Here is a 13,094-nt window from a genome sequence, read left to right as displayed (position 1 = left end):
TTCCATGTGTGATGCTTCTACACCCTATGAATTTGAGAGTCATTTATTTTACGCTTCTTCACTTGCAACAACAGCTAATTAATACATTTGTTGCATTGTTATAAAGTTATGTTGTTATGCAGTCTGCTGCCGTGAACGTTTTTTTATTACACACATTTGTAAATATTGGCTTATCTCTCTATTATAAAAAAAATCTTGGGAGGGAGACAAGGGAGACAAGATGTGATCTTCTCGGAAGACACTTTGACATCACTTAAGACAAGGCAGTGAGAGAAAAGGACAGCTGCTATACAGGCTTTTAAATGATCGACGCGCAACGCAACAAGCAGAACACGCAGCTCGCCAGCAGCAGCAACAAGACAGCAGCTGATCTGACCGCATCTCCTTAACATGCATTCAGCCCACCCTTCACAACGAGAGCAGCGTTATACGTCCAGGGCCAGAAATAAAGGACAACGAGTAGATGACAAAGTAGAATGTCATAAAGAATTCAAAAATGTGGGAGTGATACACATGCACAGCAGGTTAGAGATAATGGAAGTACGAAAATTTAAAAGTCTCATAAAAAGGATAGGAAAGATCGTATTAGTGCAAACAATCGGAAATTATTACTCAGTGAAATAACAGAACAGCGAAAAGAGATCGAATATATTGTTCGGATTTAATAAGTCAGAGATTTGTAGATCGTCTAATTTGTGTTGCCAGCGAGAATTAAAAGACTCCAAAAACGTTGTTGAGGTATGAAGTCCCATGAGATGGAGACTTTTAAGATGAAATTCTTTGAAGTCATGCCTTGCTTACAACTATTTTCAAACAAGACCAGGGTCATCTAACCGCATTTTGAAAATGGGATTTTGACCTTGGCCCTGAACTTATTTGGAAACCAAAATAGAGACATGAGTATAGGTGTGATATGGCCATAGTTCAAGATTTCAGTAATGATCCTTAAATTAAGCGTTCACTGAAAATGGAATTATTACTTGAAATAGTCTCATTATATGTGAGACATATAAATAAAACCACATAAAAGAGCACTTATGGGGCACTATAAAATATTTTTATAGTACTATACAGTAGAGTGATGTGGCTATCTGCATCAAAAGTTGCACATAAAATCTAACAGCATAATGAATATTAAATTTGCTGTACTGGATGACATTAGAATGTTGGTCTTTTTTCTGAGGAAGCCAGAAACTAGGATGCAGAGTTAATTGTAAGACTAAACTTGCAATTTGTCTTTTTTGAGGCAGTTTGTAAGAAGCAGGTATATTTGAAGGTGATCTATATTTATCAAGTGTATTTGATTGTATATCTGATTTCTTCAATTAATGTCTGGTGATGGACAATTTTTAATGTTCAGTAAAACTTGCCTGTCACTAGAGATCTCATCTTCTTCTTCTTCTTTCAGCTGCTCCCGTTAGGGGTTGACACAGCGGATCATCTTCTTCCATATCTTCTTGTCCACTCCATCTTGCTCTGTCACACCCATCACCTGCATGTCCACTCTCACCACATCCATAAACCTTCGCTTAGGCCTTCCTCTTTTCCTCTTCTCTGGCAGCTTTATCCTTAGCATCCTTCTCCCAATATACCCAGCATCTCTCCTCTGCACGTCGAAACCAACACAACCTCACCTCTCTGACTTTGTCTCCAAACCATCCAACTTGAGCTGACCCTCTAATGTACTCATTTCTAATCCTATCCATCCTTGTCACACCCAATGCAAATCTTAGCATCTTTAACTCTGCGACCTCCAGCTCTGTCTCCTGCTTTCTGGTCAGGGCCACCATCTCCAGCCCATATAACATAGCTGGTCTCACTACCGTCCTGTAGACCTTCCTTTTCACTCTTGCTGATACCCGTATGTCACAAATTACTCCTGACACTCTTCTCCACCCATTCCACCCTGCCTGCACTCTCTTCTTCACCTCTCTTCCACAATCCCCATTACTGTGTACTGTTAATCCCAAGTATAATGTTATAAATGGTCACGTCAAGAATGCATTCTTTTATTTATATTTTCATTTTTGGTGATATGCTATTTGTTTTTATCCCTTGTTCTTTTAATTTTTGAATCCTCCATCCAGAGTCAACATCATGTCACCATTTTGTTTTTGTGCTTTCCTATGACCGTATTTTTTATGGATTTAAATGTCATCCTTTTGTGTTGGAGGATGCAATGTGATGTCAAACGATGTGACAAATACTGTAATACTGTATGTTGTGACACATGTGATGTTAGTGCAGCTCTGCTATAAAAGATGGCAGTGCACACAACAAAGTGTCTGAACTTTGACCAAGCAAAGGGAACCTTTTTGTGAGCAAGCAACAAAGTAAAAGACAACCTAATGGAAGGAATCACTAAATTTGATTTGCATTTCATTTCATGGTTCAGATTACGGATTTGTCCAAGTAATACGTTAGAAGGTTTTTGATAATTACCATGTAACAACCTGTGAAAGGGTGCTTCCCGGACACAGACAGGCAGACACATTTCCAATCATCACCACACGTTTATTTACACTTATCTATTATTTACAAAGTCCTTACGTGCACCACACCAAACCCTCACACAGTCTCCTGAAGTCCAGGCTCTCAATAGCCACTTTCTTCTTCACACACAACACACTCGGGCCTCTCCTCGCCCCCTCTGCATCGGCCTTGTCCTCCTCCTACCCGACTCCAGCCTTGATTGCAGGGCGGCGGCTCCTTAGGTAGGTGGCTGATTGCAGGCCGCACCCAGCCACCTGCGACAAACCATACTGAACAACTCTGACTATTCTCCTCTTAGTCTGCAAAACAGGACATTAAAAACTCTTAGGAAAAAATGTGTTCATTAGACCCTCCTGCATGTCCTGCCAAACGCATTACTATGCTGCAAATGCAGTACGTTTGTTGGGACAGAGCCAAAGGGACAGATGTTTGGTTTTATTTTAAAGATCAACACTTAGTAAGACAAAACATTATACAGTCTGATGATGCTATTCTAAAGTGTGGATGACATGATAGGGAGTGCTACATTCTAATCCTACACACTTCTTGTGAAGGAACATTACGATCTGTGTCCTCTTACACTCAGCATGGTGCTCTGGAATGTACAGGGTGTAAATGCATTCTGGACACATAAGAAATCTGTATTTTTAGTGTGAAATACCTTACAAAAAACAAACCTATATATGAAGACAGTGCAGATGAAATTAGATCAATTAACTGCTACTACTTAAACAAAAGAGCAGATGGAATAACATTTCCTCACTTGAATAAACTTTAACATTTCAAAAACAATGAAGAATACTTTGTGTCACTGATCTTCTTTATGTAAGCTTTTCTGTTTTGACGTTTCAGGTACTAATGCTTCCGCGCCTGATCAGCTGAGCCTGGCACTGGCCTGGAACAGAGTGGACATTGCACGCAGTCAGATCTTTGTGTATGGACATCACTGGCCGGTGAGTCTGAAGTACCTGACTTGCTCAAAGGTTGAAGTTAAAATGTCGTTTAATTACAAACTATTCAGAGTCTTTCAAGTTATAAAGTTATACATACCAGTTGGGTTGGATGTTTGCAACTTCTTTCATTCTCATTTTTTTTTCAGTAGTAATGTTGTTTATCCATTCAGATATTCAGGATATTGTTTCCAAATATTTTTAGATACTGGAAGAATTACAAACTGACCTGAAGTATTCCTGTCCCTGGCAAGAATTAGTTTAAATTTGACGAAAGCTGCTGCTACTACCATTTGTAATACCCACAGTCAGATAATAATTGTCCGGTTGTGCTATGGGCAGCACGGTGGCGCAGTGGGTAGCGCTGCTACCTCGCAGTTAGGAGACCCGGGTTCACTTCCCAGGTCCTCCCTGCGTGGAGTTTGCATGTTCTCCCCGTGTCTGTGTGGGTTTCCTCCCACAGTCCAAAGACATGCAGGTTAGGTGGAAAGGTGATTCTAAATTGGCCCTAGTGTCAGCTAATAAAAGTAGGATTTATTAGACAGGCCTGGCATATTGGACTGAGTATAAATGCAATATGGTCTTGAGCTTAAGCATCAGAAGAGGACACAACAAAGAAGATGTTCATGGAAATATTACAGAGACAGTTGAACTAACCTGATCCCAAACAAGGAGGGAGCACAAGTAGACACAAGTGAGTATCTCCTGAATATTTATGTTCCCATTTTATTCTGCAGCCCCTCAGTACACTGGTGACTACAGACACACCAACTCAGGAGAAAGAGAAGAGTCCAGCAGTTAGCGTTCGGGTCACCCGTGGAAAAGGGAAAGGCAAAAGGAGGGGAGGAAAAGGCAAAGATGAAGCAGATGAAGAAACCGACCCACGAAAGTTGGAGCTGCTGAACTGGGTAAAATCACCATTGTTACTCCACACTTCATTTCATCCTCTCATTTATGGTTTGCAAGACAAGAATATATTGGATCCTCTTTGGGTCTTTGATTTCATTTTAACTCTGTTCTTTTTGATTTTCTTTGATTTTGCATTCATTTCAGTCTGGACATTGAGCAGTATCTCTGTTTACCTCCATACACAGAACATAATTTTTTCCTCAGTTACAGAGACAACACTTTATGTGATTCTCCTCTTCTGACACGTGCACCTAAGAAAAGCTGGCAGTGAGGTATTTAAGCATTAGATCTCAGGAAATTGGCATTTTGAGGACAACATGTGTAAGTCAAGCTAAGGTGCACAAACTAAAGCAGTGGCTCTTAACAGAGACCTGTGGAATAGACCACAAGGCTGTCCATACTACACTTCTAATCACACAACACAATTTTGTAAGCTAGTATATATCATTGTACTAATGCACAGGGACTCACTGGGTGATGAAGAAAAACCACAAGCTCATCCTTCCAGAAATGTCACTGCTAAGTAGCCTTTTCTATAGGAAATCTGGCTTGATATTAGCAGAACTGTATGTTTTAATTCAATGTTAATAACTAAAGTTGTCAGCAAATTTGAAAGCTCTCTGTCTGCTCATGAATACCCCAATGGAGCTATTATCTTGGGTATTCTTGATGAGCTTATCAATCTGTAATTGCAGTCATGTAAAAAATGTAAGTACCCTCCATAAAATGTTTTTTCTTTATTTAACATACCGTGTTTCCCCAAAAAATGAGACCTACTCTGAAAATAAACCCTTGCTTGATTTTCAGGCTGCTCTGTAATATAATCCCTACCCCAAAAATAAGCCCTAGTCAAGATCATCAGCTAAAAAGTAAGGCACCTAAGGCCAGGTTTATACTTCACGCGTCTTCCCGAAACATCCATTAAATTCCGAGGACACCTTGCCACAATATCTCTGAAAAGGATGTTTAATGATTACATCCATCAATTTGGGGATGCACCGATTCCAGCAGCATTGGACACAAGACAGAAACAAAATCTCTGGACGGGGCATCAGCTCATCACAAGGTGAACACAAGCACACACGCATACACTAATGTCATTTTAGCTTCACCAAATCTCCAAACCTTCATGTCTTTGGATGGAAAACTGAGCCCACTGTGGAAACCCACCAGCAAAAACATGCAAACTCCAGGCAGGGATCATAAGGGACGTGACTCCCTGCGAGACAGCAGCGATACCGCTGTGCCACTGTGCCACCCCATATATGTGTAGCTATTAACAGTATTCATTATTTAAACAAAGGTAACGATTTATCTGTAAATGTAACATACATATTTTAATGCATTTCATCTTGAAACTGATATCAAGTATAAATCTAAGAATTCTAAATGTGCAGAGAGCTGGAATATAATAAATGTAATGTTCTCTGTGATTGCGATCAGTTGCTGCTGTCAGGTCAGGAGAAAGCCCCAGAAGCTCGAAGCGATTAACATCTGGGTCAGTTTTAAGATGACGTTTACGACGGTCTGCTTTATTGATAAAGTAAACTACGAGGTTAAAGTGGACATTTCAAGGTTAAAGCCGAAATTTCCACTTTAATCACAAAATAGACATTTTCATTATGTCCTTATTTTTTTTTTCTCTGTGGCTCAAATACGCCGCCGTACATTCTGATGGTATTGTAAGGTACAAAAAAAAAAAAAGGACCGTACAGAAGATGGTATGTGAGACTTTTAAAATGTATTGTGTCGTTACTTTGGGGAATATGTGATGTTTGAATATAAAGGCAACATGAATACATTTGTATGTCGGTATTTTGCTTCACCACATCGAACCATTCATCAAACATCGAAATGCGCACATCGATCTGCAAAGCGGCTGGAGTAGCAAGAAATTCAGGCTGGAATTCAGGGTTTGAATGTGGAGAGTTGTGACGATATTCCAGAAGAAGATGACATGACTGTATTTGGATAAATGTATATTGTTGTATATCAGTGTTTCCTAAACTCGGTCCTGGTGAACCCCTGAGGCTGCAGGTTTTTGTTCCAACCAGCTTCTGTTTTTAATTGGACTCCTGGGCTAATTAAGTGAACTGATATTTCCCAAGTTCTGTGTTTAGGGAACAATATAGAAATTAGAAAACTAAGTTTGCTAAAAAAAAAAAAATTAAAATGTACCAAGCAGTTATATATGAATAATGTATTTTTTTTCTTTTTAACAGTATTTTCATCTTGATTTTCATTCTACTTTTCTAGGTCTTCTAATTGTTTAATTAATCCATTATTTACTCATTAGTGGGTCGGTTGCTAAAGTACTTACAGCCTTTGATTATTCCGTGTTGTTTGCCTGCGTGTCTGCTCTGCTCGTTTTAAATTGTCATTAATAAGATACAACGAAGGGGGAAAACTGCACAGAGAAAGGGCAAAGTATAATGAAATCAACAAAAGAGAGTTAAGCATCCATCCATCCATCCATTTTCCAACCCGCTGAATCCAAACACAGGGTCACGTGGGTCTGCTGGAGCCAATCCCAGCCAACACAGGGTACAAGGCAGGAACCAATCCCGGGCAGGGTGCCAACCCACCACAGGACACACACAAACACACCCACACACCAAGCATACACTAGGGCCAATTTAGAATCGCCAGTCCACCTAACCAGCATGTCTTTGGGAGGAAACCGGAGTGCCCAGAGGAAACCCACGCAGACACGGGGAGAACATGCAAACTCCACACAGGGAGGACCCGGGAAGCGAACCTGGGTCCCCAGGTCTCTCAACTGCGAGGCAGCAGCGCTACCCACTGCGCCACCGTGCCACCCAGAGAGTTAAGCATTTAAATCTATAGCAAAAGCAGAAATATTTCTAAATGTCTTATAAATGTAAAAATCATGCTGCTATGCTTTTCTGAATGTCGAATAAAAGAAAATAAAAATACCAGCCAATTAAATGAGATCAGTGCTACCAGGTGTTGTCACTGATTAGGAATCAGGTTGGAACAAAAACTTGCAGCAACAGGGGTCCACCAGGACCGAGTTTGGGAAACACTGTTGTATATGAATAAATATAAGACACCCCCTGAAAATAAGCCCTAGTGCTGCAGTGGCTGCAGGTTTTCATTCTAGCCATCTTCCTCGTTAGTTTTTGCTGCTAATTAACTTCTTTTGCCTTAATTTTAACTCTTTCAGGGCTGATGTCGACTTTTGTCGAAATTCAGGAGTAGAGGACGGTAATCAGCTGTAAACTGCAACAAAACTCACCCTTACATTTTAGCTCAACTCTTTTTGCTGGAAGGAAAGTTACATAGCTTTGTTGATTGAATCTCGATTCACTACGCATGCATGAGTAGCAAAGAGCAAACAACCTCTAAAACTGTGCTGACAACTGGCGAGAGACCAAAGCAAATGTGCAAGCAAAATCCTCCATGGATGTTTTACGTAATTTCGTTGAATAGGATTCTGACTTGTCGGACTCCAAGTTTCACGCAAGTGATCTGGAGATGGATATCAAAAATGAAAGTGAGGTACCAGCATCATCTGATTGGTCCCCAGCTGATCGTGATGCTGAATACTTTCGTGTAGCTGATGCACCTACAACAGCGTTTGCCCTTGAGGACCACCACTTATGATGACAAGATGTACAAACCATATTGCGTTACACTGCAACTGCCACCGCCACTCATCTGCCGTGTGAAGACAGCCAGGCAGCTGGCCCATCATGCATTCCTGCTGACCATCGAGGTGCCCCTGTGCAGCGACTGCCACCAGAGATGCCAAACATGCGCCAACAGCAGCCACAGCACATACCAACAGACGTTTCATGTTGACTTATGTGTGAAACCATTGCTTTGTGTGCTTTTCAGAAAAATGAGTTTTTTGGAAAAAATATTCAGCCCTCAAAGAGTTAATTAAATTGATTCAGGCCCCTTAGTTGTTTCTTTTTCTTTAATTAGCTGCCAAACAATAATGAGACACAAAACAAGGTGCCACATGACCAGCTCACCTGTGCCCATCACACAATATCTGAAAATAAAGAAAGGTGAAGGTCTCAGTAAGGTTGATCTCTCAGGTCCCCAAAACATTTTGATGGTGTTCTTAGAAAAAACAGAAAATCAACAGTTATGGAAATGTCTGCTGTGTCAGAGAGCAGCAACAAGCCATAGAATTAAATAACAAGTTTAATTAACATTCTGTATTCTGTCTTGTATTCTGTATTGTTGTAAACAGATTTCTGTCCCTCACACCATATTTGTTAAAAAAGAAAAAACATTTCGTGGGGTGTCCTTACTTCTTCACATGCCATTTTACATTGATTATGCCAGCATTGTTTATCTGTGTAAAATTTGTATGTTAAGGTGTCTGTTAGAACTACTCCAATCACTGTTCTTGTACTGTTTAATCTGTTCATTAATTACTAACCCGTGTGTTAGTTAATACAGTATGTCACAGCTGTTAGGACACAGACATGATTATATCTATGTAACAAAACTGTTTATAAACTTGTATGCACAGCAACACTATTTCTCAACTTTATTACTCATAACATAGATGTTACATAATGTATTAACTCACTTTGTACAGTAAGTTGTCCCTACATGGGTTCAGTACACATATACAAGGCTGCAGATCTCAGGAAGTGTTGCTTATTGTTAAATGATTTTTGTGGCTGGCTGGATGTGTAAGCCAGAACTACAGCTACAGAACCAATTCCAGTAATGACCAGTAAGCATCGTCTACATCAGGTTGTGGCAGCGTTCAGTTGTAACCATTCATATTCAGCTTAGTGTTGCCACTTCTCGATATCTGTGCATGATATTCACTGCAAGACAGAGCAGATTTTCCCTGACAAAGAATTTGACGTGGATCTTTTCGCACAGGTCAATTCGCTTGAACAAGCCATGATGGATGCCTTAGTTTTAGATCGTGTTGACTTTGTTAAACTTCTCATCGAGAATGGTGTCAACATACAGCGTTTTCTTACAATCCCAAGACTGGAGGAGTTGTACAACACCGTAAGTTACCAACCATTTTTTCCTTTCAACTGACCCTTTAATCTAAGTTGCTCATCTCCATAAATGTACCCACAGACATCTGTGTCTCTTTTCCTATGCTGTAAAGGAAGCGGTTTAAAAGGTGCCAATGTTTCCCTCAAATCATACTAGAAAATCACAGTAAATTTCTATTTTATTTTCAGAGATTGGGACCACCAAGCACTCTGCATTTTTTAGTCAGGGATGTTAAAAAGGTGAGTAGTTCCGGAGAAGCTCCAGCAACATACATCAGGTCTGCATAGTCTGTTTCCATGGTCTCTCCATACATCCACCAGAGTTTTTCCCTGGAATATGCAATCCAGTGAGGTTAACGGAGACAAATGCTGGGAATACAGACGGACCCATTGGGCCTCACTGTTACTGTTCTGTGCCAAGCACCCTGGGAGCTTTTTATAGTGTAGGAACATCAGAGCAACTACTGTAAACTGCATCCACCTCTTTATTTTTTTTTTCCCAGGGAAATCTCCCCCCAGATTATCACATCAGCCTGATTGACATTGGGCTGGTGCTTGAGCACCTCATGGGTGGGGCCTACCGGTGCCACTATACCAGGAAGAGCTTCCGTACTCTTTACAATAACCTGTTTGGACCAAAGAGGGTAAGTGAAGGCAAAATGAACTATTCTTTACCTACTGTTTTAACTTTTCTGGATTTACTACAAGATCCATCCATCCCTGCAGTTCATGGTCACAGGGTGCCAGTGTCGGTCCCAGAAACAAAGGACACAAGGTAGGAACCAACCATGGGCAAGACATCAGAATCAGAATCAGCTTTATTGGCCAAGTATATGTACACATACAAGGAATTGGACTCCGGTTTTACCTAGTATTGTCCCTGATGCTGTGAGATTGACTTAAGTGTTCATGAGAGTGATGGCTTGAGGAAAGAAACTGTTCACATGTCTGGTAGTTTTGGCGTACAGTGCTCTGTAGCGCCTACCAGAGGGAAGAAGTGGAAAAAGGTTGTAACCAGGGTGTGATGGGTCTGCAATGATGTTTTCTGCCCGTTTCCTGACTCGAGATCTGTATAAGTCTTGAATGGAGGGCAGATCAACACCAATGATTTTTTCTGCAATCCTGACTGTCCGTTGAAGTCTGTTCCTGTCCTGTTTTGTGGCCGAGCCAAACCAGACTGTGATAGATGAACAGAGAACAGACTGGATTACTGCAGAGTAAAATTGGATGAGCAGCTCCTGAGGCAGGTTGAACTTCCTGAGCTGGCGCAGGAAGTACAACCTCTGCTGGGCCTTTTTAACAATTGTGTTTATGTTTAGTTCCCACTTTAGGTCCTGGGAAATTGTGGATCCCAGAAACCTAAAGTTTTCCACAGCAGACACAATGCTGTTGAGTAGTGTGAGAGGGGGCAGCACTGGGGGGCTCCTCCTGAAGTCCACTGTCATCTCCACAGTTTTAAGCTTGTTCAGCTCCAGGTTGTTTTGACCGCACCAGAGGGCCAGCTGTTCGACCTCTCGTCTGTATACAGACTCGTCACTGTCCTTGATGAGGCCAATGACTGTCATATCATCTGCGAACTTCAGGATTTTAACAGACGGGTCTCTTGAGGTGCAGTCATTTGTGTAGAGGGAGAAGAGCAGAGGAGAGAGGACACATCCCTGGGGGGTGCCAGTGCTGACTGTTCGTGTGCTGGATGTGATTTTTCCCAGTCTCACTTGCTGCTTCCTATCTGTCAGGAAGTTTTTGATCCACTAGGAGATGGGAGCTGGTACAGTGAGCCAAGTGAGTTTGGTGTGGAGGACTTCTGGAATGATAGTGTTGAACACGGAGCTGAAGTCCACAAACAGGATCCTAGCATATGTCCCTGGAGAGTCGAAATGTTGCAGGATGTAGTGCAGTCCCATGTTGATTGCATCATCCACTGACCTGTTTGCTCGGTAAGCAAACCGTAGGGGGTCAAGCAGGGGGTCTGTAATGTCCTTCAGGTAGGTCAACACCAGTCTTTCAAAGGATTTCATGACCACAGACGTCAGGGCGACTGGCCTGTAGTCATTTAACCCTGCAATGGAGGTTTTCTTTGGAACCGGGATAATTGTGGAACGCTTAAGGCAGGAGGGAACTTCACATAGCTCCAGGGATCTGTTGAAGATCTGTGTAAATATGGGGGCCAGCTGATCAGCACAGACTTTAAGACAGGAGGGTGACACACCATCTGGACCTGGTGCCTTCCTGATCTTCTGTCTCCTGAAGAGCTGACTCACGTCCCCTTCACAGATCCTGAGTGCAGGTATGGTGTCAGTGGGGAGGGGCAGGGGCTTGGTAGTGAGTGCTGGGACTGTATTTTGATTGGCGTGGGTGAGAGGTGTGAAAGAGGGATTATCAAACCTGCAGTAGAACAAATTCAGCTCGTTGGCCAGTTGATGGTTCTCTTCAGTATGGGGGGATGGTTTCCTGTAGTTGGTGATGTCTTTCAAACCTCTCCACACTGATGCAGGGTCGTTGGCTGTAAACCTATTTTCCAGCTTTTCAGTGTAGCACCTCTTTGCTACTCTGATCTCCTTTGTCAATGTGTTTCTGGCCTGATTATACAGGATTCTGTCCCCACTTCTGTAGGCCTTCTCCTTAACCTTACGAAGCTGCCTGAGTTTTGTAGTAAACCAGGGTTTGTTGTTGTTGTATGTGCGAAAAGTTTTCATGGGCACACACATATCCTCACAAAAACTGACGTAGGATGTCACAGTGTCAGTAAGCTCATCCAGGTCTGTCGCTGCAGACTCAAAAACACTCCAATCAGTACAGTCAAAGCAGGCTTGTAGTTTCAGCTTTGCCTCGTTGGTCCATCTCTTCACCGTTTTCACCACAGGCTTTGCAGATCTTAAGTTCTGCCTGTAAGTTGGGAGAAGATGAACCAAACAGTGGTCAGAGAGTCCCAGGGCAGCACGAGGGACAGAGCGATAAGCATCCTTTAATGTAGTGTAGCAGTGGTCCAGTGTGTTTTTGTCCCTGGTAGGACACTTAATATGCTGACTGAATTTTGGCAGTTCTTGCCTGAGGTTTGCTCTGTTAAAATCACCAAGAACAATGAGCAGGGAGTCCGGGTGTTTGTGCTCCATGTTAGTTATCTGGTCAGCCAGGTGTTGTAATGCTTCACACTTACACTAACGCTAACTTGAACAATATTGAGATACCAATAAACTTAACTTGCACATTTCTAGGAGGAAAACCAACAGGGAATAAGGGAGATGTAGATTCCTATGCAGGTAGCCAGGATGCTGGAGTCGTGCAGGCATCTGTGTGGTGTAGTGATTAAGGCACAGGACCTCAAATGAGAAGATTGTGGGTCAGTTCATACCTCCATATTACTTCAACAGTGAGTTTCTCTTTGCCACTCTCCAATAAAGGTGTGACTGATGAAGCGCCCAGCAGCACTTGCTGTCTGCACAGTCTCTCCAGTTTTAACCAATAATGATAATAATCATAATAATATAGTATCATATATGGTGCTTTTCTCGCTACTCAATGCACTTCAGTGAGTGTGGAACCAATTCAACCTCCACCAATGTGTAGCATCCACCTGGGTGATGCAACAGCAGCCATTTATTTGCTCCAGTACACTCACAAGATATTAGCTATTAGTGGTGAAGTGATGAGAGATATCCAATTACAGACAGGGGATGATTAGGGGGCCAGAATAACTAGACCATGGTGGACAATATAGCCAGGACATCGAGATACATGC

At 41.9% G+C, this 13,094-nt stretch overlaps 1 protein-coding gene across 1 annotated transcript in view; it reads left to right on the top strand.

Moving 5' to 3' along the window:
- trpm1a (transient receptor potential cation channel, subfamily M, member 1a) overlaps positions 1 to 13,094 on the top strand; it is a 115,492-nt gene that overhangs the window by 61,838 nt on the left and 40,560 nt on the right. Inside the window, exons 10-14 of the mRNA XM_051920380.1 lie at positions 3,346 to 3,446; positions 4,181 to 4,351; positions 9,228 to 9,362; positions 9,545 to 9,595; positions 9,859 to 9,999. Coding sequence (XP_051776340.1) covers positions 3,346 to 3,446; positions 4,181 to 4,351; positions 9,228 to 9,362; positions 9,545 to 9,595; positions 9,859 to 9,999 — 599 coding nt within the window. The remainder of the gene's footprint in view (positions 1 to 3,345; positions 3,447 to 4,180; positions 4,352 to 9,227; positions 9,363 to 9,544; positions 9,596 to 9,858; positions 10,000 to 13,094) is intronic.

The sequence above is a fragment of the Erpetoichthys calabaricus genome, chromosome 17 (genome assembly GCF_900747795.2).
Source record: "Erpetoichthys calabaricus chromosome 17, fErpCal1.3, whole genome shotgun sequence".
Lineage (NCBI taxonomy): Eukaryota > Metazoa > Chordata > Cladistia > Polypteriformes > Polypteridae > Erpetoichthys > Erpetoichthys calabaricus.
Note: the sequence above shows the minus strand (reverse complement) of the source record. Positions and strands in the feature narration are given on the sequence as shown.